The 23,952-nt window shown below is 35.7% G+C and overlaps 8 protein-coding genes and 1 long non-coding RNA gene across 15 annotated transcripts; 6 read left to right on the top strand and 3 right to left on the bottom strand.

The window, feature by feature from the left end:
* Positions 1 to 333: 333 nt before the first annotated feature.
* LOC135140455 (uncharacterized) lies at positions 334 to 1,972 on the top strand. Its single transcript, XR_010282254.1, has 2 exons — positions 334 to 1,413; positions 1,484 to 1,972. It is a non-coding gene; the product is annotated as an uncharacterized LOC135140455 (long non-coding RNA).
* A 796-nt stretch (positions 1,973 to 2,768) lies between these two features.
* Positions 2,769 to 4,489, bottom strand: LOC135140453 (uncharacterized). Its single transcript, XM_064071002.1, has 2 exons — positions 3,300 to 4,489; positions 2,769 to 3,244 (listed from the first exon to the last, which is right to left on the bottom strand). Exons 1-2 carry the CDS (start codon positions 3,961 to 3,963, stop codon positions 2,820 to 2,822), a joined length of 1,089 nt encoding a protein of 362 aa, XP_063927072.1. The 5' UTR covers positions 3,964 to 4,489; the 3' UTR covers positions 2,769 to 2,819.
* A 210-nt stretch (positions 4,490 to 4,699) lies between these two features.
* On the top strand, positions 4,700 to 6,843 carry LOC135140452 (zinc finger protein 142-like). The gene is made up of 2 exons (XM_064071001.1): positions 4,700 to 5,023; positions 5,073 to 6,843. The coding sequence occupies exon 2, from the start codon at positions 5,081 to 5,083 to the stop codon at positions 6,716 to 6,718; it is 1,638 nt and encodes a 545-aa protein (XP_063927071.1). The 5' UTR covers positions 4,700 to 5,023; positions 5,073 to 5,080; the 3' UTR covers positions 6,719 to 6,843.
* Positions 6,844 to 6,916: 73 nt separating this feature from the next.
* Positions 6,917 to 11,521, top strand: LOC135140437 (uncharacterized). 3 transcript variants are annotated; one of them, XM_064070976.1, is made up of 3 exons: positions 6,917 to 6,986; positions 7,068 to 7,169; positions 7,217 to 11,521. In XM_064070976.1, exon 3 carries the CDS (start codon positions 8,872 to 8,874, stop codon positions 10,930 to 10,932), a length of 2,061 nt encoding a protein of 686 aa, XP_063927046.1. In that variant the 5' UTR covers positions 6,917 to 6,986; positions 7,068 to 7,169; positions 7,217 to 8,871; the 3' UTR covers positions 10,933 to 11,521. The 3 variants fall into 3 exon arrangements, with proteins under 3 accessions (XP_063927046.1, XP_063927047.1, XP_063927045.1); XM_064070977.1 differs by having other exon boundaries at positions 6,923 to 7,169; positions 7,217 to 8,141; positions 8,186 to 11,521; XM_064070975.1 differs by having other exon boundaries at positions 6,923 to 7,169.
* LOC135140338 (zinc finger protein ZFAT-like) lies at positions 7,561 to 8,352 on the top strand. Its single transcript, XM_064070829.1, has one exon. It carries the CDS (start codon positions 7,561 to 7,563, stop codon positions 8,350 to 8,352), a length of 792 nt encoding a protein of 263 aa, XP_063926899.1.
* Positions 11,522 to 14,460: 2,939 nt separating the features above from the next.
* On the top strand, positions 14,461 to 16,586 carry LOC135140571 (zinc finger protein 142-like). The gene is made up of 2 exons (XM_064071178.1): positions 14,461 to 14,765; positions 14,815 to 16,586. The coding sequence occupies exon 2, from the start codon at positions 14,824 to 14,826 to the stop codon at positions 16,459 to 16,461; it is 1,638 nt and encodes a 545-aa protein (XP_063927248.1). The 5' UTR covers positions 14,461 to 14,765; positions 14,815 to 14,823; the 3' UTR covers positions 16,462 to 16,586.
* A 43-nt stretch (positions 16,587 to 16,629) lies between these two features.
* On the top strand, positions 16,630 to 20,709 carry LOC135140692 (zinc finger X-chromosomal protein-like). Of its 5 annotated transcripts, none has more exons than XR_010282286.1 (5): positions 16,630 to 16,709; positions 16,791 to 16,888; positions 16,940 to 18,877; positions 18,967 to 19,064; positions 19,112 to 20,709. XR_010282286.1 is itself a non-coding variant. In XM_064071338.1 (3 exons), the coding sequence occupies exon 3, from the start codon at positions 19,121 to 19,123 to the stop codon at positions 20,648 to 20,650; it is 1,530 nt and encodes a 509-aa protein (XP_063927408.1). In that variant the 5' UTR covers positions 18,784 to 18,877; positions 18,967 to 19,064; positions 19,112 to 19,120; the 3' UTR covers positions 20,651 to 20,709. The 5 variants fall into 5 exon arrangements, 2 of the variants coding, with proteins under 2 accessions (XP_063927408.1, XP_063927409.1); XR_010282288.1 differs by having other exon boundaries at positions 19,103 to 20,709; XR_010282287.1 differs by having other exon boundaries at positions 16,791 to 16,892.
* A 5-nt stretch (positions 20,710 to 20,714) lies between these two features.
* LOC135140695 (zinc finger Y-chromosomal protein-like) lies at positions 20,715 to 22,642 on the bottom strand. The gene is made up of 2 exons (XM_064071341.1): positions 22,441 to 22,642; positions 20,715 to 22,391 (listed from the first exon to the last, which is right to left on the bottom strand). The coding sequence occupies exon 2, from the start codon at positions 22,380 to 22,382 to the stop codon at positions 20,793 to 20,795; it is 1,590 nt and encodes a 529-aa protein (XP_063927411.1). The 5' UTR covers positions 22,383 to 22,391; positions 22,441 to 22,642; the 3' UTR covers positions 20,715 to 20,792.
* Positions 22,643 to 22,791: 149 nt separating this feature from the next.
* Positions 22,792 to 23,772, bottom strand: LOC135140337 (zinc finger protein 711-like). Its single transcript, XM_064070828.1, has one exon. It carries the CDS (start codon positions 23,770 to 23,772, stop codon positions 22,792 to 22,794), a length of 981 nt encoding a protein of 326 aa, XP_063926898.1.
* Positions 23,773 to 23,952: the final 180 nt, after the last annotated feature.

The raw sequence follows: 23,952 nt of genomic DNA, 5'->3' as shown, positions 1-23,952 counted from the left end.
CGATACTCAAAAACATGTTTTTAATTTCTTTGTAAAAAATAAGTATTTTGCAGTTAAGCTCCGTCCCCTTGGTTTACGGCGAATATGAAAATCATCACAGCCTATACCATGTCTCCTTCTACCATGGCTCCGCCCCATAATTTCAAAATCCATATTTCCTTCTAAAAAATTTACCATTTAAACCATGTTTTAAGTTTCTTGTTGTGAAAAGATGGCCATGTACGTTAAAAAAAAAAAAACAAAATATAACCCCGCCCACCCACCCTATCTCAATTCTGATGAATTTTTCATTCGTTGTTAGACTGAAGGGCGGAGTAGCTGCAAAATCGATGTTTCTCTAAACAAATTTACCATTTTAAACCTGTTTTCAGTTTCTTGTTGTCAAAAGATGACTACACAAATTAAGAAAAAAAGGCAAAATGTAAGCCCCGCCCACCGCCCCTGTCTCAATTGTGATGATTTTTTTGTTCGTCGTGAGCCCAGAGGGCGGAGCTTAACTGCAAAATCCTTATGTCTCTACGAAAAATGAATAACATATTTTTGAGTATCGTGTTGTTCAAAGAATACCATATATATTATGAAAAAAACAAGGCAAAAATTAAGCCTCACCCATAGCTATCCCAAGCTTAACTGTGATGAATGTTTATCAATAATTTTTATTTGTTTATCATTTTTTGCCATCAACATATCCTTAACAAACCAACGTAAAAACGCAAAATACCCCAGATGTCACATATAACCATATAACAATTGACCAGTAAAGTAAGGTTAGAATTTAGAATGCGCGGCAGTTCATAATTCAAAAATTCTACTATGGGTTTCTTATGGGAGCTTGATTTTACAGACAAAATACGCCGCATAGGTAGAAATCTTAACTAGTTCATGCTACAAGCGATAAAGACTGTACAATTATCTTCCTGTTACTAAAGGTTTAACTATATAAAAAGCTTCTGTTAAAGATATATTGCAAATTAAAAACAACGCTATCCATCGAAGTAACGTACATCGTTTCTAACGTCTTGCGCATGAGTGAAACGGAAAATCCAGAAACACTTGGGAAAGAAAAAGAACGCGAATATTTTGCGGTACTAGTGACGTTTAGATCGTGAAAATCCCCAAAATATGACAGTTGATTTCGTATTTTCATCACAACAAACAATCATAATCACAATTTTTGGATGATATATTAGTTCTGTGATATTGATTCACATTGGGCTGTATGTATCTGTGGACTGGTTTTTTTGTATTTGTTATTAATAATGACAGAAAGACATGTGTTAACAATAGGGGCAATTGCCATTTTTTTTGTTGGAGAAAATTCTTTACAGTCAAATAATGTAGCGAAAGTCAATTGGTATACTGAATTAAATGTGCTTGAAGAGTTTATTCGAGCTAGAATGCGAGAAGATTATGGTAAGTTAATGTATATTGATAAATTCTGTGTCAAGTAAAATTATGACGTATTTTGTTTTATTATGCATAGATATTCCTTACGAGAGGCAACATGTGAAACCCCAAGAGGTGCATTTGTATATCATCATATGGCTACACCTGCCCTACACGGACGTTATAATGTATTGTGGACCAATAATTTGCGTGCTTGAGACGTACATCTGAAGAAAAGTGAATCAGCTGAGGTCCGAGCTGTTGTCTCTGAAAATTCTTTTAATCCCCAAGTCAGCCTAAAAACAGCTAATGTTGAGGTACAACTTCATGAAAGCTTAGGACAAACTGATAGGAGCGAAGCACTGCTTTTGCTATTGGGCCCTGAACTAGAAAGATCTGAAGAAAATCTACTTCACAGTGTCGAAGAACTATTAGTGTCCGAGGAATATTTTAATGGCCCATCAAGAAAACAGTTTGTGGGTCAGTTTTTCACCAAAAGTGAATCAGATTTTGCATTAGGAAGTGCAATTTTTTATTGTAAAATACTTTTTTTTTGTTTTGAAATAAATTGTTCTTTAAATTGTGATTTTTTTTTTTAAAGGGGTGTTTCAGACCCAATTCGTACTAAAATGAGAGTGATTTTTACTTGTACATGAAAGGTTTAATCAGGAATGCTAAGTTTTTCCTTTTCTAGCAAAAATGTGTGAAAAGAAAAAAGCTTGGGATTGATGATGATTCTTAAATCAAAATTTGGCAATTGATTGAAAACATTTGCAAATATGAGATCTCCTTTATGTATTATTTTAAATTCACAGCCGTATCTGTAGCATCTGAAAATCAAAGCCATTTATGTGGAGGGGGAAGTCAATGGCAGTATGAACCACTGTACGACATACGTTCGAGGCAAATGTAGTGGTAAAAGTTGAATTTAAATATTTATTAAATATCGAGCGAGCAATATAATTTGTAATCGAGTCATTTCTTGATTTTCATTTGTTTCGCAAAAGTCACGTCGATGATTGATCCACCTAGTTCATAACTTCATAATTAAATTGACAGATCGAAAGAAAAAAATGGCGTGAACTCAGAACGGAATTTAAATAATGAATTAATGAATGATTAACCATTTAAATCTTCAGATTTTTTATTTAGTAAGACTCATCTTCTTTGTTTTGAACGTATCCTGAAATGTGGGGGCGAATTCGGTGAATATAATTCCATAAAGTCTGACCACAGTAAAGGAATCGACTTTTAAATCGATGATGGTTTGTTTTCACCTTAATGAGGTAAATCGACTTGTGCAAACACATTTTTCAGCCAAAAACAAACCAAAATTTTGAATATTCATCATTTACTTTTTAATAAAAAAAAATACACTTAAATTCACAATTAATTTCTATTAGAGCATTAAACACTTTATTTAAAGTCCCCATTCACAATAAATGCTGAAAATGTTCCCCATTTTCTTGTAAACACAGCAAAGCTCTTCTTCGAACTGCATCAATGACATTGTTCAACATAACCTCATTGTTGTTTATTTCGTTAATTTTTTCGGTTATTCTGTTCCTTAAATCTTCCAAATCATTAACAGGAGTACAATAAATTGTGTTCTTTAAATGCGGCCAGAGAAAAAAATCAGCAGGTGTAAGATCACATGATCTTGGAGGCCAGATGTGTTCAGTATTTCGACTAATGACTCTTTGGTCAAAAAACTCTCGTAATGTCGCTATTGTTATTTGAGCAGTATGTGCTGTGGCACCGTCTTGTTGGAAAAAACCAAAAGCTAATTCATCATCATGGAGTTCTCTTATGAATGGCCCCAAAATTTCTTCCAGATATCGAATGGCTGTTAAATTGCCTAAAAAATGATAAGTTGAGGAGGAAAGTTAAAACTTTAGTTTTCATTTTCTTACCATTAAAAAAGAATGGGCCTATGATGCGTCTTCGGCTAATTGCAGCCCAAACACCAATTTTTTGTGCATGAAGTGGGGCCTCAACATAAAAAGATGGTTTCTCTTGGCTCCACATTCGCATATTTTGGGAATTAACATAACCACTCAAGTGGAACCAAGCTTCATCCGTAAAAAATGTCTTCTCTAGCAGTTCATCATCAAATGTGTTCAAAAACCACTCACAGTATTCACGTCTGATTGGAAAATCCCCGTGATGTAATTCTTGCACACATTGTAATCGATAAGCAAATAATCCCAAGTCTTTTTTCAATATTGTTCGGCAAGTGCCATATGACAAGTCCACTTGTTGTTGCAAATGACGAACAGACGTTGTTGGGACTTCGTCCATGATTTCTCGAACATTTTCGATATTTTCAGGAGTTCTCTTGTTTTTTGTTTTGCCAGTTCCTGGTTTTCTTTGGAAAGACCCAGTTTCTCTGAACTGTCCCACACTACGCTTTAAAGCATTGCAAAAATTAGCATAATCCACAATATTGTTTGGAAATTGCTCTCTAAATTCGGTCCACGTGTCAGGAATTGAATATTGCCATTGTCCGTCGATTTTTTGACCATTTCGAAAGTAAGACTCAATCATAAAAGTCTTATGTTCCAATGTAAAAGCCATTTTTCATCAAGTTCTTGAATTTGTTGAAAATTTAAGCCAAAAAACGGCCCAAAATGAAAACAAGCTAGTTCTGAAAAGAACTGTTTTTTTAAGAGGATTTTCACTACGAAACACAACAAAAGAAAAAAATCGTTCGTTACGGCACTTCAGTTACTTAAAGAATTCAGAAAAAGATACAATTCAGTTCGAAAACACTTGGAAAACACAATCAACTTAACCTCAAACGTAACGAACAGTTGAACAGTGGTTCAAGTTACATCCAATATCGGTCAAGGTCTTACTGCAAATACCACAGGCGAATACATATTCAAATCATGTAAAAAATAGGGATGAATTTTAAAAACTGCAGAATTGCAAAACTGAACGACTCAGTACAATTTAAAATTTTTAGCATTAATTTTAATAAAATTTCCAAAACCCATTAATGCAGCTAAACGGCGGAACTGTAGACATCATTAATCGTCAGAATTTGGTAAGACACACGTACCTTGTTCAAATGTTTTTTGCAAATGTAACTCGATTACAAATTATATTGCTCGCTCGATACTACCGGTTCCGTTCATGTTTGGTATCAAGATCAACAGTAAAAATATCAGTCTTAATGGTACAGGTAGTGGGATATATAAGAAAATTACTTTAATGGTACAATTTAAGCGTTAAAGTGACGCCTCGATTTCACCCATAAGAATTACACGGGGAACTGAAATACGGGTCTCGTGTTATGAACTGAGTTCAAATTTCGCGCGTCATTCACTTTACTGGTCAATTACAGCAGATAAGAACACAGACTAGCAGACTACCCCCTCGATAAGAATGATCAATGATCATTGATCAGCAATGATCAGTTTATAATTTCTGTAATTATTTCGGGTGGCAAAAATTAAGCACGAGTGAGTACATGCACCACTTATCATCGTCTAATCTGCTGCAAACTGTTGCTATTTTAAAAAAAATGCAGTTTATGACGTAAAAATGTTAGGTTAGGTCTCTGACATTCCTGGAACCGTTAGAGGGTGAGACGGTTATTTTCAATTTTTACACTACTCTAACGAAATTCTAGGTAAGCAAAGTTTTATTATTTTATCTCTAGTGTAATACAGTTGTTTTAGACACTAAAATGCCAACTTTCGAGTATTCGAAAGCGTTAACAGAATGGGGAAGATCGTCGTGGAAAAACGTGCACACCTGTAAACTGTGCCCCTATTTCACAACATCAATTTTGTGTATGGTGAACCACGTCAAACGACACCGTTTTCCTGTGGAAAAATTCACATGCACAAACGCTGAAATTGACTTCTACCACTGTATAGACTGTGATTTTAAAACGGAACTAACCATTCTGTTCAAACAACACGTCGCTAAATATCACGGCCTTAAGACAGAATCTAGTGAGGACTTCTGTACACAAAACTACGTTTGCGAAAAGTGCAACTTTGAAACAAACTTCTCGTTAAAGTGGTTTCAACATATTTCAACATGCACTGTAACGAAGGAAAACCTTGAAAGTGTGAATTCCGACGAAATACGTTGGTATTACTGTGCGCAATGTTCGTACAAATCCAAACTCAAAGTTTACTTAAAACGTCACATTCAGAATAGCCATGCAGCCAAGCGTTTTACGTGTGACAAGTGTTCATATAAAACTAGACATAAACGAGGTTTAAAATACCACATAGATCGAGTCCACTTAGGTCTAATAGATGATAAGTCGTGGAATTGCGAGAAATGTCCTTTCAAAACCAGAACAAGGAACAATTTAAAATTACACATGTATAACATGCACTCGAACGAAGACGAAGTTAAATGGTACGAATGCCCTGACTGTACATTCAAAACTAAGCAAAAAAATTATTTACAGACGCACGTAAACGCAAAACATCTAGACGAAGAAGAAGTTACGTGGTACGAATGTGAACAGTGTCCATTCAAAACAAAAATCGCGAACGGTTTAAGAAATCATGTAATTTGTCGACATTCGGAGAAGAGAGAATTTAAGTGGCACCATTGTGCGACCTGTTCATATAAATGTAAAACGAGGAATCAATTAAAGCTGCATTTAATTCGCCACCATTCAGATACGAAATCATTTCAGTGCAACTATTGCTCATATAACACTAAACAGGAACATTATTTAAAAAGACATATAACGAACTGCCACTCGGATGGAAAGGATGTTGAATGGTACACATGCGAACAGTGTCCATTTAAAACCACAGTGAAAAACGGTTTAAAAACACATACAGATGCCGTTCACTTGAAAAAAGACATTGATAAACCGTTTAAATGCAAAGAGTGTGAATTCAAAACTACGAATCAAAAAAATTTAAGGATACACATCAATAGAAACCATTTAGACGAAAACAAAAGTAAAAGGTACGAATGCGCACATTGTCCCTACAAAACTGTGAACTCGTCGCATTTAAAACGTCACGTGGTTTCTAAACACCTGGACGACGAAAAAGTCGAGTGGTACGATTGCAAAGAGTGTCAATACAGAACTAAGAGAAAAATCCTTTTAAACTTGCACATAAGGTCGAGACATTTAGATGAAGAAGAAATTGATTGGCACGAATGTCAAATTTGTACGTTCAAAAGTAAACGAGCGCAGGGCTTAAAACAGCATGTAGCTTCTCAACACACCGCTGAAGAAGAAATCAAGTGGCACGAATGCGGAGAGTGTCCTTTCAAAACTAAGTACCAGAGACAGTTAAAGAACCACATAACGAGAAAACATCGAGATGAAGAAAAAATTTAGTGGTACGAAAAACCAAGGACGGTGTGAATGTACGAACTGTTTTTATAAAAGTAACTAAAATTCTGTTGAGAAGGCATTGCTTTGTACACTATGTTTTATCTTTTTATTAAAACTTTGAAAAACAACGATTTATTTGTTCATTTATTGTCAGCAACATATCTTTAAGAAACCAACGTAAAGACACAAAATTCCCCAGATGTAACATATAATAATGACAGATAAGTTTATAATTTCTGTAAATATTTGTGGTGGAAAAAATTAAGCGCGAGTGAGTACATGCACCACTTATCGTCGTCTAATCTGCTGTAAACAGTTGCTATTTTTCAAAAAACGGTAACATTATTTGTAGGTTATGACGTAAAAATGTTAGGTTAGGACTCTGACGTTCAGGGAACCGTTAGAGGGTCAGACGGTTCATTCCAATTTTAATACTACTCAAACGGGATTTTAGGTAAGCAAAATAGCGGTTTTTTCTATAGTGTAATACATTAACTTTAGACAACCATAATGTCTGCTTTGGAATACTCGAAAGCATTAACAGAATGGGGACGATCGTCATGGAAAAACGTCCACAATTGTAAACTGTGCCCCTGTGGAAAAATTTACATGCACAAATACCGAAATTGAATTCTACCACTGTACAGTCTGCAATTTCAAAACGGAACTAACGATTCTGTTCAAACAACACGTTGCTAAATATCACGACCTTAAGACATAATCTAGTAAGGACTTCCATATACAAAACTACGTTTGTGAAAAGTGCAACTTCGAAACAAACTTCTCGTTAAAGTGGTTTCAGCATGTTTCAACATGTACAAATAATATAATTTTAGAAGCACACAATGCTGAATGAATGGTTCACATGTGAAAAGTGTCCGTTTAAAACCACAGTGAAAAACGGTTTGAAAAGACATGCAGGTGCAGTTCACTTGAAAGAAGACATTGTTCAACAGTATAAATGTAAAGAGTGTGAATTCAAAACTACGATTAGAAAGAATTTAAGAATGCACAACAATAGAAAACATTTAGACGAAAACAAGATTAAATGGTACGAATGCGCGAATTGTCCCTACAGAACTGTATACCAGTCGCATATTAAACGTCACATGATTTGTGGACATTTGGATGACGAACAAATCAAGTGGTTCGAATGTGAAAATTGCCAATACAAAACAAAAATCGCGTCGAATTTAAGAAGTCATATGATGTTTCGGCACTTGGACAAGGAAGAAGCGAAGTGGCACGAATGTGCGATCTGTTCGTATAAATGTAAAATAAAGAGTAAATTAAAGGAGCATGCAATTCTCCACCATTCAGATATCAAATCATTCCAGTGCAAATATTGCTCATATAACAGTAAACTGGAAAGTTACTTAAAAAAACATATGAAGAACCGCCACTCAATTGAAGATGGTGTTAAATGGTACAAGTGTAGGCAGTGTCCATTTAAAACTAATGATAAAGTAGTTTTAGGAAGCCACTTAGAAGGACACGATTCTGAAGTGTACACATGTGAAAAGTGTCCATTTAAAACCACAGTAAAAAACGGTTTGAAGACATATAGGTGCAGTTCACTTGAAAGAAGACTGTTAGAGCCTCTGGCGGGGACCTGTTTCACCCCTCCCCACCCGTAAGGGTGGGAGCCAGAGCCACCCCCACCTTGGAACACAGGGTAGCATTCAATTCTTAATTCTTAACTCATTCATACACATTCAATTCTCAATTCTCAATTCGTAACTAACATTCAACTATCTCGACCGCACGGTCACATAATATTCTATTCTTATCATTCTTATTTATCCTAACACTTGTCACTAGCAATATACATTTATCTTACTGTTCGCTGGTCTTATTCATTTATACAAACTTTCGACATGGTCCTTCGAGCCGGATTAGCGACAGAATAACAGTGGTAGTGATAAGTGTAATTCTCAACATATCATTCATCGGCTGGAATTCAGCAAAGTAGTTATCAAAACATCACCTAGAAATCATCCGCGCAGTGTTCAACTATCGGTGACGACCGCGAGTGCTGTGCAAAATCCTCAAGTATCATTCAGCGTCAGCCAAGATAATTCTATCCAGGAATCCAGGATTCCAGGTAAGCTTTAATTCTGTTTGGTTGGTGTAATACATTTATTCTCGTACTCAAGATGGTGGTAATCCAAGACAATACTTTTGTTAAATTTTCAATTCTTCTCAGCGAAATAGATTCACATTCTAATTTTATATCAAATGTTGCAAATCATCAAAAAAGAGGCCACTTAAAGCGTCGATATGAAGACGTACAGCGAATTTATTCAGAATTACAAATGCTTGTAGTTCAGCAAAAATCCGAAACAATGGTAGTCCCAAATGACACGAGTAACACGGAAACGATCAAACCTATAATTTATAATATCAGAGACGTGCTAAATTATATTCAAAAAATATCCGAATTATATAAGGCTCTCATTGAGAAAACTAATCCATTGTGTACTTTCTCGAATTCATGTAAGATAAACACTAACGTACCAACCACGGATCTAGAAAAAGCTTGTCAAAACTTAACGCCTCTAAAGGTACACAAATTAAGAAATGGAGAACCCATCAAAATTCACAAAACCCATTTCAATGCTCTACGTAAATTGCGGTTCACTGTTGGTAAAAAATCCCCTCTTGATTCCGTTATTTCAAAAACTCCTAGTATAATATCAAATCGTTCAAAATTTCCAAATTCAACACCCAATGAAGAGAAAAATAATCTTTTTAACGATTGTTACAACTCCGAAGGCGTATCTCAAATTAATTTAGATAAAACTTCTAATGCAGAGTCATCTACCGCACTAGACAAAGTAAAAAGTCCTCCAGTTAATTCAAAAAACTGTGGCTCATTGTTAGTCTGTAACCAATTTAAAATTAGGTCGCAATATTTATGTGAATCCGTAGACTCAAATATTAAAGACAACACGTCAAACGTAGCAATACTCGACAAGAAAAAACATTCCGAAAATGCTAAACCCAAAATAACAAGTCATTTCAGTAAAAACCCACCGGTGCTTCAAAATACCGCGCTGGGGTTGATTCTTAGCGGCAGTTTTGCATATTTAAAAAATAATACTTCCCATCATCACAAAATTAGTTCAGCCCAAATTATTTCTCGGTTCTTGGAAGCTGAAACCGTCAAAACCGGAAGTAGGTCATTAAGCAGAGGGTTTAAAAGCGATCTTTGTGCAACCTCTTTTCAGTATACTACCACAGGCCATTCACCCGATGGCTATTTCATGGTCAAACACCCCTTTTCGGAAAATCAGCCGCGGTTTACACAAATGCATCCAAAGTGGCTATTATCAGTCGAGAGGAAGTTGGGGCATTCCACAGTCCCTTATTTCGAAAATCTACCTAAATTAGGAAATTCCCCAGAACTCGCTCTCCAACTGCTATTGTTAGCAGAGGGGCATAATCATAAACGTAACGAGGGTTTTATTGTCTCTCAAAGGAAGTACCTAGACCTTGTACACCTGAAGGTACTTAAGGAGAATTCCTCAAATAATTCCGTTTACCTGTCACACAATTGTATTCTAAATCCCCACATTTCTTCCAATAAACTTTGCGAGGTTGTTGACCGTTCCAATCTTAGTTCAAAGAGTTTAAATATGAATCGCCGGAGTTATAACGAAATTACTGGTAAAAACCATCTTGAGGGCGAGGGCGTGTGTGCGCTCGCTGTCAGGGTTAAAGCCGTCCTGAATTCGCGCCTTTCGAAGCCTCTGTCCAGCGACCGCAATAATTTGGTCGCATTTATACCTGGCCAGTGCCTCTTTCGGCCAGCCATCAACTGGTCCCTCAGGAAAAGACCACGCTGTCGTTCCCATCAACAGGCCATCCCTTGCCACCTCATCCACGCTTACCATCAACACTTCTGGAAGTCGTGGTACCTCGAATATTTGACCACACTGAAAGGCAGGTTAGGGTGGCAAAGGCCATCTTCCAACGTTCTAGGAATGGCTAGATGGGTCCTCGCGAAGGAGGAGAAATTTCCGCGTCTACAGTGGCGGTTAGGACGCGGCCCTCCAACATCATTTTGGAAAGGAAGTGGTGGTGTGTGTAGTGTCGGTGAAGTGCAAAAGATAATTTCGCAATCGCATGCATTATCAATCTCTTTAACCATATTGCATATATCTTGTCAATTTGTTATATACATCTCATTGTTGATTTATTTTACTATGTTCTAAGTATTCATATTTGTATTATTGTTATATTCATTCGCCATATTATTCACCCATCGTATTTTTCATTAATTTGGATTATTATAATTGTTGTAAATTTACATTTAGGTCTATTGTAAATATTGTGTATTCACTGATATTGTACACATGTAATTTGTTTTAGATATCTTTTTTTAAAGTTTAATGCATTTCTTCAGGTTCATTGCTTTCTGTAACAATGTCCACCCAATTCATGTAATTTCATCTGTATTTATCATTACTAAATCATGTTTTCATTCTAATGTTCCATATAGTTTATTTTTGATCTTAAAACAATGTAATTGTTTCAAGGCGGGGGGTATGTTAGAGCCTCTGGCGGGGACCTGTTTCACCCCTCCCCACCCGTAAGGGTGGGAGCCAGAGCCACCCCCACCTTGGAACACAGGGTAGCATTCAATTCTTAATTCTTAACTCATTCATACACATTCAATTCTCAATTCTCAATTCGTAACTAACATTCAACTATCTCGACCGCACGGTCACATAATATTCTATTCTTATCATTCTTATTTATCCTAACACTTGTCACTAGCAATATACATTTATCTTACTGTTCGCTGGTCTTATTCATTTATACAAACTTCGACAAAGACATTGCTAAACAGTATAAATGTAAAGAGTGTGAATTCAATGTCGGTTCTTCATGTGACTTTTCAAGTAACTCTCCAACTTGGTGTTGTATGGGCAATATTCGCACTGAAACGATTTAACATCTAAATGGTGCAGAGTTATATGCTGTTTTAATTTATTTCTTGTTATACTTTTATAAGGACAGGTCGCACATTCGTGCCACTTCACTTCTTTTCTGTCCAAATGTCGGAAAAGTCTGTGATTTCTTAAATTCGACGCGAGTTTTGTCTGGTACGGGCAATTGTCACATTTGTACCACTTAATTTTTCCTTCGTCTAGATGTTTGACAGTTATGTGCGTCTTTAAATATTTTTTGTACCTAGTTTTGAATGCACAGTCAGTGCATTCGTACCATTTAACGTCGTCTTCGTCCAAGTGGACGCAGTTTATGTGTCTACTTAAATTACTTTTCGCTCTAGTTCGGAAAGGACACTTTTTGCAATTGTACCATTCACCGTGGTGTTCATCAGAGTGGATTCGGTTTATGTGGACTCTTAAATCCCGCTTGTGTCTGGTTTTATATGGACAGTTGTCGCATGCGTAGCGATGGTTCAAGTGGCGACTTGCTGTATGACGGGTTAAATTAAGTTTGAGTTTAGCTTTGTAGGTACATTCTGTACAATATTACCAAAGTGATTCGTCGGTTTTTATACTGTGAAGATTTTCTTTCGTTTCGGTGCACTCTGAATCATGCTGAAGCCACTTCAAAGAGAGATTTGTTTCCAAGTCGCATTTTTCGCAAACGTAATTTTGTATGTGGAAATCGTTACTAGATTCGTTCTTAACGCCGTGATATTTAGCAACATGTTGTTTGAACAAAATCGTTAGTTCCGTTTTGAAATCACAATCTTTACAGTGGTAGAGTTCAATTTTAACGTTTGTGCATGTAAATTTTTCCACAGGGTGTCGTTTGAGGTGATTTTCCATAAAGAAAAGCGATGTTGTGAAATAGGGGCATAGTTTACATCTGTGGACGTTTTTCCACAACGATCCGCTCCATTCCAAAGTTGACATTGTGGTTGTCTACAACTACTCTATTATTATATGGACGAATTAATCATTCTGGTTACCTAAAATCGTCGGACTAGGGTTAAAATTAGAAATAAAAAAAAATGTTTCAAGGAATGTCGCAGTCCTAACCTAACATTTTTACGTCATAAATTTGTTTTCCATGTATTTTCTCGTACCAGCTAAAACCAGGCAAAATTGTTGGAAATGAAATAATTTTCCACCACAAATAATTCCAGAAATTGTAAACTTGTATTATCTAACTGTCATCGTTATCACTAAACGTCACAGTTGTTAATTTCGGAAAGTGAAACTAGGGGGGCGATTTTGAATTATTTTCACTTGAAGACGAGCCAAAAAGCGACTACGTTACAGAGCTTAGAGAACGGGGCCCCAGATGGGGGCCTTGTTCTTTTCGATTCTTAGTGACATATAGGGTATTTTGTGTCTACTATAAAGATATGGTGGTAATAACAGTGATGAACCTTAACGGAGTCAATTTTGTTTTTATTTCGGACTATCATGTTTATTCTTCGCTCTACCTCTAAATGTACTTTTATTACTTTTTATTTGTTTATTATTTATTGTTATCAACATATTCTTAACCAACCAACGTAAAGACACAAAATACCCCAAATGTCACTAACTAATCTGCTTCAAACTTGCTATTTTCCAAAAAATGAGAACAAGATTTGACGCTCCTGAAACCATTAGAGGTCAGTCTAAAGATATTAAGAAAAAAAAGACAAAATGTAGCCCCGCCCACCCACCCTATCTCAATTGTGATGATTTTTTTATTTGTCGTAAACCAATGGGGGCGGAGCTTAACTGCAAAATACTATCTATATTAGGAAAAAATTGAAACGAAATATTAAGCCCCACCTATACTTGCCCCGATCTAAATATGTAATAATGAAGTTTTCATTCTTGGTCAGACTTAGGGGCGGAGCCTAATTCCAAAATCCATATTTCCTTACAAAAATTTATCATTTTCAACGTGTTTTAAGTTTCTAAGAAAAAAAAATATCACAAGTGAGATGAGGTGGGTGGGCGGGGTTTATATGTTGCATTTTTTTTCTTAATATAAGTAGTATTTTTTGAAAACACGATACTCAAAAACATGTTTTTAATTTCTTTGTAAAAAAATAAGTATTTTGCAGTTAAGCTCCGCCCCCTTGGTTTACGGCGAATATGAAAATCATCACAATTGAGACAGGGCGGGTGGGCGGGGCTTACATTATTTCTTTTTTTCTTAATGTGTGTAGTCATCTTTTGACAACAAGAAACGATTTTGCAATTAGGCTCCGCCCCATAATTGCAAAATCCATATTTCTTTGAAAAAATGTACCATTTAAACCATGTTTTAAGTTTCTTGTTGTGAAAAAATGGCCATGTATGTTAAGAAAAAAAGCAAAATATAAGTACCGCCCACCCACCCTTTCTCAATTCTGATGAATTTTTCATTCGTCGTCAAACTGAAGGGCGGAGCGTAACTGCAAAAATATTTCGCTATACAAATTTACCATTTTAAAACTGTTTTCAATTTCTTGTCGTCAAAAGATGACTACACAAATTAAGAAAAAAAGGAAAAATGTAAGCCCCGCCCACCGCCCATTTCTCAATTGTGATGATTTTTTTATTCGTCGTGAGCCAAGAGGGCAAAACTGCAAAATCCTCCTTATGTCTCTACGAAAAATGAAAAACATTGAGTATCGTGTTGTTCAAAGAATACCATGTATATAATGAAAAAAACATGGCACCCATATCTGTCCCAAGCTTAACTGTGATGAACACTTAGATCATATAATAATATGATCTAAGGATGAACATTTATAAATATTTTTTATTTGTTTATCATTTATAGTCATCAACCTTAACAAACCAACGTAAAAACACAAAATACCCCAGATATCACATATAACAATGACAGATAAGAATAATCAGCAATGATCAGTTTATAATTTCTGTAATTATTTCGGGTGGAAAAAATTAAGCAGTAGTGAGTACATACACGACTTATCGTCTGATATTTAAAAAAAAAATGTTAACATGATTTGCGGTTTATGACGTAAAAATGTTAGGTTAGGACTCTGACATTCCTGGAACCGTTGGAGGGTGAGACGGTTATTTCCAATTTTTACACTACTCTAACGAAATTCTAGGTAAGCAAAGTTTTATTATTTTATCTCTAGTGTAATACAGTTGTTTTAGACACTAAAAATGCCAACTTTTGAGTACTCGAAAGCGTTAACAGAACGTGGACGATCGTCGTGGAAAAACGTGCACACCTGTAAACTGTGCCCCTATTTTACAACATCAATTTTGTGTATGGTGAACCACGTCAAACGACACCGTTTTCCTGTGGAAAAATTCACATGCACAAACGCTGAAATTGACTTCTACCACTGTATAGACTGTGATTTTAGAACGGAACTAACCATTCTGTTCAAACAACACGTCGCTAAATATCACGGCCTTAAGACAGAATCTAGTGACAACTTTTGTACACAAAACTACGTTTGCGAAAAGTGCAACTTTGAAACAAACTTCTCGTTAAAGTGGTTTCAACATATTTCAACATGCACTGTAACGAAGGAAAACCTTGAAAGTGTGAATTCCGACGAAATACGTTGGTATTACTGTGCGCATTGTTCGTACAAATCCAAACTCAAAGTTTACTTAAAACGTCACATTCAGAATAGCCATGCAGCCAAGCGTTTTACGTGTGACAAGTGTTCATATAAAACTAGACATAAACGAAGTTTAAAATACCACATCGATCGAGTCCACTTAGGTCTAATAGATGATAAGTCGTGGAATTGCGAGAAATGTCCTTTCAAAACCAGAACAAGGAACAATTTAAAATTACACATGTATAACATGCACTCGAACGAAGACGAAGTTAAATGGTACGAATGCACTGACTGTGCATTCAAAACTAAGCAAAAAAATTATTTACAGACGCACGTAAACGCAAAACATCTAGACGAAGAAGAAGTTACGTGGTACGAATGTGAACATTGTCCATTCAAAACAAAAATCGCGAACGGTTTAAAAAGTCATGTAATTTGTCGACATTCGGAGAAGAGAATATTTAAGTGGCACCATTGTCCGACCTGTTCATATAAATGTAAAACGAGGAATCAATTAAAGCTGCATTTAATTCGCCACCATTCAGATACGAAATCATTTCAGTGCAACTATTGCTCATATAACACTAAACAGGAACATTATTTAAAAAGACATATGACGAACTGCCACTCGGATGGAAAGGATATTGAATGGTACACATGCGAACAGTGTCCATTTAAAACCACAGTGAAAAACGGTTTAAAAACACATACCGATGCCGTTCACTTGAAAGAAGACGTTGTTAAACCGTTTAAATGCAAAGAGTGTGAGTTCAAAACTACGAAACAAAGAAATTTAAAGATACACATCAATAGAACCCATTTAGACGAAAACAAAATTAAAAGGTACGAATGCGCACATTGTCCCTACAAAACTGTGAGCTCGTCGCATTTAAAACGTCACGTGGTTTCTAAACACCTGGACGACGAAAAAGTCGAGTGGTACGATTGCAAACAGTGTCTATACAGAACTAAGAGAAAAATCCTTTTAAACTTGCACATAAGGTCGAGACATTTAGATGAAGAAGAAATTGATTGGCACGAATGTCAAATTTGTACGTTCAAAAGTAAACGAGCGCAGGGCTTAAAACAACATATAGCTTCTCAACACACCGCTGAAGAAGAAATCAAGTGGCACGAATGCGGAGAGTGTCAGTTCAAAACTAAGTACCAGAGACAGTTAAAGCAACACATAACGAGAAAACATCGAGATGAAGAAAAAATTTAGTGGTACGAAAAACCAAGGACGGTGTGAATGTACGAACCGTTTTTATAAAAGTAACTAAAATTCTGTTGAAAAGGCATTACTTTGTACACTATGTTTTATCTTTGTATTAAAATTTTGAAAAACAACGATTTATTTGTTCATTTATTGTCAGCAACCAACGTAAAGACACAAAATTCCCCAGATAGATAACAATGACAGATAAGTTTATAATTTTTGTAAATATTTCTGTTGGAAAAAATTAAGCGCGAGTGAGTACATGCACCACTTATCGTGTTCTAATCTGCTGTAAAATGTTGCTATTTTTCAAAAAACGGTAATATTATTTGTAGGTTATGACGTCAAAAAGTTAGGTTAGGACTCTGACGTTCCGGGAACCGTTAGAGGGTCAGACGGTTCATTCCAATTTTAATACTACTCAAACAGGATTGTAGGTAAGCAAAATAGCAACTTTTTCTATAGTGTAAAACACTGACTTTAGACAACCAAAATGTCAACTTTGGAATACTCGAAAGCATTAACAGAATGGGGACGATCGTCATGGAAAAACGTCCACAACTGTAAACTGTGCCCCAATTTTACAACGTCACTTTTCTTTATGGTAAATCACGTCAAACGACACCGTTCCACTCTAGAAAAACTGACTTGTGAAAACGCCAAAATCGAAGCATTTTACTGTAAAGACTGCGATTTTCAAACGGAACTAACGATTCTGTTCAAACTACACGTTGCTAAATATCACGGCCTTAAGAGAGAGTCTAGTGAGGACTTCGACATACAAATCTACGTTTGCGAAAAGTGCAGCTTCAAAACAAACTTTTCGTTAAAGTGGTTTCAGCATATTTCAACATGCACCAGAACGAAAACCGACGAAATACGTTGGTATTACTGTGCGCAATGTTCCTACAAATCTAAATACAAAGTTAACTTGAATCGTCACACTCAGAATAGCCACTGGGCCAAGCGTTTTGCGTGTAACAAGTGTTCATTTAAAACTAGACATAAACAAAGTTTAAAATACCACATAAATCGAATCCACTTAGGTCAACAAGTTGGTGAGTGGTGGAATTGCGAGAAATGTTCTTATAGAACTAGAACAAAGAACGATTTAAAAATACACATGTATTATGTACACTTGAATGAAGACGAGGTTAAATGGTACGAATGCAACCAGTGTCCTTTTAAAACTAAGTACAAATCGTACTTAAAGACGCACGTAAACGCAAAACATCTAGACGAAGAAAAAATTACGTGGTACGAATGTGAAAATTGTCCGTACAAAACAAAAATCGCGTCGAATTTAAGAAGTCATGTGGTTTTTCGGCATTTGAATAAGGGAGAAGTTAAGTGGCACGAATGTGCGACCTGTTCGTATAAATGTAAAACGAAGAATCAATTAAAGCTGCATTTAATTTTCCACCATTCAGATATGAAATCATTTCAGTGCAAATATTGCTCATACAACAGTAAACTGGAAACTTACTTAAAAAGACATTTAAAGAACTGCCACTCAGATGAAAATGATGTTAAATGGTTCAAATGCGAACAGTGTCCATTTAAAACTAAATATAAAGGAGTTTTAGGAAGCCACTTTAATCATATTCACTTAGAAGCACACGATCTCGAATGGTTCAAATGTGAAAAGTGTCCGTTTAAAACCACAGCGAAAAACAGCTTAAAAAGACACACACGTGCAATTCACTTGAAAGAACACATCGTTAAACAGTATAAATGTAAAGAGTGTGAATTCAAAACCACGAATAAAAAAAATTTAAAGGTGCACAACGCGACACATTCAAACAAAAAGAAAATTAAGTGGTACGAATGCGCGAATTGTCCGTACAGGACTGTGTACCAGTCGCATTTAAAACGTCACGTGATTTGTAGACATTTGGATGACGATAAAGTCAACTGGTATGAATGCAAAGAGTGTCCGTTCCGAACTAAGAGAAAAAGAGATTTAAACTTGCACATAAGTGCGAGACATTTAGACGAAGAAAAAATTAACTGGCACGAATGTGGAAGTTGTACGTTCAAAAGTAAACGAGTGGAGGGTTTAAAACGACATATAGTTTCCCAACACACCGATGACGAAAAAGTAAAGTGGCACGAATGCGAAGAGTGTCCTTTCAAAACCAAGTACCAAAGAGCTTTAAAGAAACACATAACGAGAAAACATTGACTAAAATTCTATTACTTTGTGCAACATGTTGTATCTTTTCATTAAAATTTTGAAAAGCCGATTTATTTGTTCATTTATTATTGTCAGCAACAGTCCTCGACAAACCAACGTAAAGACACAAAATTCCCCAGATGTCACTAACATCTTTCTTTTTCTATGGTTACTTCTACCGAACGTGAATGCTTAATTAAGTTTATCATTTCTGGGATTATTTCTGGTGGAAAAAATTAAGCACGAGTGAGTATATACACCACTTATCGACTTATCGTCGTCCAGTCTGCTGCAAACTGTTCCTATTTTTCAAAAAATTGAAACATGATTTGTAGGTTATGACACTAAAATGTTAGGTTAGGACTGACGTTCCTGGAACCATTAGTGTCAGACGGTTATTTCCAATTCTAACACTACTCAAACGGGATTTTAGGTAAGCAAAATAGCTAGCTTTTCTCTAGTGTAATATAGTGGTTTTAGACAACCAAAATGTCCACTTTGGAATACTCAAAAGCGTTAACACAATGGGGAAGACCGTCATGGAAAAACGTCCACAACTGTAAACTGTGCCCCTATTTTACAACGTCATTTTTCTGCATGGAAAATCACACCAAACGACACCGTTTCCCTGTGGAAAAATTTACATGCACAAATTCCGAAATTGAATTCTACCACTGTATAGTCTGCGATTTCAAAACGGAACTAACGATTCTGTTCAAACAACATGTCGCTAAATATCACGACCTTAAGACAGAATCTGGTGAAGATTTCCATATACAAAACTACGTTTGCGAAAAGTGCAACTTCGAAACAAACTTCTTGTTAAAGTGGTTTCAGCATGTTTCAACATGTACAAATAATATCATTTTAGAAGGACACAATGCTGAAGTGTACACATGTGAAAAGTGTCCATTTAAAACCACAGTGAAAAACGGTTTGAAAAGACATACAGGTGCAGTTCACTTGAAAAAAGACATTGTTCAACAGTATAAATGTAAAGAGTGTGAATTCAAAACTACGATAAAAAAAAATTTAAGAATGCACTACAATAGAAAACATTTAGACGAAAACAAGATTAAATGGTACGAATGCGCGAATTGTCCCTACAGAACTGTATACCAGTCGCATATAAAACGTCACATGATTTGTAGACATTTGGATGACGAAAAAATCAAGTGGTTCGAATGTGAAAATTGCCAATACAAAACAAAATTCGCGTCGAATTTAAGAAGTCATATGATGTTTCGGCACTTGGACAAGGAAGAAGTGAAGTGGCACGAATGTGCGACCTGTTCGTATAAATGTAAAATCAAGAGTAAATTAAAGGAGCATACAATTCTCCACCATTCAGATATCAAATCATTCCAGTGCAACTATTGCTCATATAACAGTAAACTGGAAAGTTACTTAAAAAAACATATGAAGAACCGTCACTTGATCAAAGATGGTGTTAAATGGTACAAGTGTAGCCGGTGTCCATTTAAAACTAATGATAAAGTAGTTTTAGAAAGCCACTTAGAAGTACACAATTCTGAAGTGTACACATGTGAAAAGTGTCCATTTAAAACCACAGTAAAAAACGGTTTGAAAAGACATTTCGGTGCAGTTCACTTGAAAGAAGACATTGCTAAACAGTATCAATGTAAAGAGTGTGAATTCAAAACTACAAATAAAAGATATTTAACGCTGCACAACAATAGAAAACATTTAGACGAAAACAATATTAAAAGCTACGAATGTGCGAATTGTCCATACAAAACTGTGTACCAGTCGCATTTAAAACGTCACGTGATTTCTAGACATTCGGATGCCGAAAAAATCAAGTGGTACGAATGCGAAGAGTGTCCATTCAGAAGTGAGAGTCAAAGGAACTTAAACTTGCACATAAGTGCGAAACATTTAGACAAAGAAAAAATTAACTGGCACGAATGTGGACGTTGTACGTTCAAAAGTATACGAGTGGAGGGTTTAAAACGACATATAATTAGACAACATACTGATGAAGAAGAAGTCAAGTAACACGAATGAGGCATTACTTTGTACATGTTTTATTTTTTTATTAAAATTTTAAAAAACTACTGAGTGTTGTATTTTTCACAATAAATGAACATAGTGTATGGAAAGGACTAAAACAATTTTTGTGATTATAAAAATCATTTATTTATTTTTTACTAACTAAATCATGCACGTGTTTCTGTCTGTGTCTATAGAAAGTCGAAACATCTTTAGTTTTGTGAGGACACCGTTCACATTTGTACCATTTAACATCGTCCCCAACCGCGTGGTGTTTGTTCACGTGTTTCTTCAAATACGCATCCAGTTTAGCCTTGTATGGACAATATTTACACTCGTACAACTTGGTATCAGAATGCTGGGTTTTCATATGTTTCGGCAAATTATACTTAATTTTAGTTTTGTACGAGCAATTCGCACATTCGTACCACTCTGGTTGTTCCAAATGTTTATTATTCACGTGCTCTTTTAACGATCCTTTGAATTTAGACTTGAAAGGGCACTCTTCGCATTCGTACCACTTGATTTTTTTGTCATCGAGATGTCGCGAAATTACGTGATTTTTAACAATGGATGGTTGCTTCGCTTTAAAGGGGCAATGTTCACATTCGTACCATTTAACTAGTTCTTCGTCTAAATGTTTCAACGTTATGTGTCTTTTCAAGGACGAGTTTTGCTTGGTTTTGAAAGGACACTGGTCGCATTCGTACCACGTAACGTCTTCTCCGTTCAAGTGAAACGAATTTATGTGTCTTTTTAAGCCACTTTTTTTCCTAGTTTTGTAAGGGCATTTTTCGCACTCGTGCCATACGATTTCTTGTTCGTTTAAATCGATGCAGTGGTCACACTTGTGCCATTTGCTCATCTGAGGGTTTAAATAACTGTTTAATTTTGTCTTATAAGGGCAATATTTGCACTGAAACGATTTAACATCCGAATGGTGGAGTAGCACGTGTCTTTTTAATATATATTTTGTTTTACTTTTATACAGACAGGTCGCACATTTGTACCACTTAATTTCTTCATCCAAACTTTCACAAATCACGAGACTTTTTAAACGCGACGCGTAATTTTGATTTTCTTGTTCCTTAATTTTTTCTTTGTCTCGATGTTTAGCATTTTTGTGTCTCGTTAACGACTTTTTATACTTAGTTTTGAACGAACACTCGTTGCATTCATACCATTTAATGTCTTTTTCGCTCGAGTGTAAGTAATTGATGTGATTTATCAAATTGCTTTTTGCTCTAGTTTTGTAAGAACACTTTCCGCACTTGTGCCATTCTGCGTCTTGTTCGTCCAAGTGGATCATATTTATGTGAATTTTTAACACTTGTTTGTACCTGCTTTTAAATGGACACTTGTCACATGCATACAGTTTGTTTAAATTTTCTTTCGTTCCAGTGCACTCTGAATTATGCTGAAGCCACTTTAACGAGTGATTTGTTTCAAAGTTGCACTTGTCGCAAACGTAACTTTGTACTCTGAAGTCCCCTGACAAACTCTCTGTAGGTTTTTTTTTAACATTGTGATACTCATTGATGTGTTGTTTGAACAAAATCGTCAGCTCTGTCTTAAAATCGCAGTCTTTACAGCAATAAGCTTCAATTTCGTTTCCACACGTGAATTTTTCCACAGCGAAACTGTGTCCTCTGACGTGGATCTCCATTACGAAAACTGATGTTGTAAAATAGGGGCATAATTTACAATTGTGGATGTTTTTCCATGGCTTTGTTGGCATTTTGGTCGTCTAAAACACCTTTATTACAACATTGAAGAATAATACAGCTTTTGTCTACCTAAATTAAAGGTTCAAGGAGTGTCAACAACATAACCTAACTTTTTTCGTCATAACTAAAAACCATTTTTTGAAAAGTAGAGACAGTTTGTGAACGTCGTAGACTGTGTGGAGCTGAAACTTGGAACGTGGGGGTCAATTTTGTAATTTTTCTGCTTGAAGACGACTCAAAATTCGATGACATCACAGTAACATTTGGGGTTTTTTGTGTCTTAACGTTGGTTTTGTTAAAGATCTGTGACATAAAAAAATCCAATCTACACATTTTCTAATTTTATTATTTATATTAACACCTAGACGTGTTTTTTTCTGTGTTTATAATGCATTTGGTTTTGAACACATGTGCAATTCTCTACGATCTGGAGTGGACACGCTTTATGTGGTTTCTTAAATTAGATTGATGTTTGCTTTTAAATGAGCACTCTTCACATTCATACCAATTGGCTTCTTCGTCCTCTAAATGTAGCGCATTTACGTGTTTCATTAAATAATGTTTATCCCTAGTTTTAAATGGACACTCATTACATTCGTACCACTTGCCTTCTTCGTCCTCTAAATGTATTGCATTTACGTGTTTTTTTAAACAATTCCTATACCTAGTTTTAAATGGACACTCGTTACATTCGTACCATTGCACGTCTTCTTCATTCAAGTGCATAAATTTTAGGTGTTTTCTGTAACTATTTCTTAATCTGGATTTAAATGGGCACTTTTCACATCTATACCACTCAACGCCTTGTTTATGACTAATTTCATTTTCAACTGGGTGACGATTCTTCACGTGCCTTCTTAGATAACTTTCCGCTTTAGTCCGAAATTGGCAATATTTGCATTGGAGCAATTTGACATATAAATGTTGGACGGTTATGTGCAGTTTTAAATTAGCTTTTCTTTTGCTTTTATGCGGACAATACGCACACTTGTACCACTTGACTCCTTTATACCTAGCTTTATACTGACATACTAAATCATGTTGAAGCCACTTCAATGAAAAATTTGTTTTGAAGTCGCATTTTTCGCAAACGTAGTGTTGTACGTAATAGTCATTGAACAAGTCATCCCCAGATTCTTTCTTAAGGCCGTGATGTGTATTAATGTGTTGTTTAAACAGAATCGTTAGTCCCGTTTTAAAATCACAGTCTTTACAGAAATAAGTCTCAATTTTGGAGTTTAAGCACGTGAAAATTTTCACAGGGAAACGGTGTCGTTTGACGTGATTTACCATAAAGAAAAATGACGTTGTAAAATAGGGGCACAGTTTACAGTTGTGGACGTTTTTCCATGAGGATTCTTCCCAAGCTGTGAGAGCTTCAGAGTACTCCAAAATTGACATTTTGGTTGCCTAAAACCGGCTCATTTGGCAGCAAATGCAAGTTGGGTTACCGAAATTTCTTTGCAACACTGTTACAACTGAAAATAAGCGTCTGAGTTAAATTTTTACGAAACTCTTATTACTTTCTAACCTAACTTATATGCGTCAAAAATAAAGTCCCTAAATATATCTGGGGACTTT

Source organism: Zophobas morio, unplaced genomic scaffold (assembly GCF_036711695.1).
Source record: "Zophobas morio isolate AGI-343-1 ecotype UQ-CSIRO unplaced genomic scaffold, CSIRO_AGI_Zmor_V1 ptg000040l, whole genome shotgun sequence".
NCBI classification, from domain to species: Eukaryota; Metazoa; Arthropoda; class Insecta; order Coleoptera; family Tenebrionidae; genus Zophobas; species Zophobas morio.
Note: the sequence above shows the minus strand (reverse complement) of the source record. Positions and strands in the feature narration are given on the sequence as shown.

What these genes read in the sequence shown, in the direction of transcription:
- LOC135140452 (XM_064071001.1), top strand. Translation starts at nt 5,081, where the DNA reads ATGCCAACTTTCGAGTATTCGAAAGCGTTAACAGAATGGGGAAGATCG.
- LOC135140338 (XM_064070829.1), top strand. Translation starts at nt 7,561, where the DNA reads ATGCTGAATGAATGGTTCACATGTGAAAAGTGTCCGTTTAAAACCACA.
- LOC135140337 (XM_064070828.1), bottom strand. Translation starts at nt 23,772, where the DNA reads ATGTCAATTTTGGAGTACTCTGAAGCTCTCACAGCTTGGGAAGAATCC.
- LOC135140453 (XM_064071002.1), bottom strand. Translation starts at nt 3,963, where the DNA reads ATGGCTTTTACATTGGAACATAAGACTTTTATGATTGAGTCTTACTTT. An exon ending in AGGCCCATTCTTTTTTAATG is followed by an intron (nt 3,245 to 3,299) that starts GTAAGAAAATGA and finishes ATCATTTTTTAG; the next exon opens with GCAATTTAACAGCCATTCGA.
- LOC135140571 (XM_064071178.1), top strand. Translation starts at nt 14,824, where the DNA reads ATGCCAACTTTTGAGTACTCGAAAGCGTTAACAGAACGTGGACGATCG.
- LOC135140695 (XM_064071341.1), bottom strand. Translation starts at nt 22,382, where the DNA reads ATGCCAACAAAGCCATGGAAAAACATCCACAATTGTAAATTATGCCCC.
- LOC135140437 (XM_064070976.1), top strand. Translation starts at nt 8,872, where the DNA reads ATGGTGGTAATCCAAGACAATACTTTTGTTAAATTTTCAATTCTTCTC.
- LOC135140692 (XM_064071338.1), top strand. Translation starts at nt 19,121, where the DNA reads ATGTCCACTTTGGAATACTCAAAAGCGTTAACACAATGGGGAAGACCG.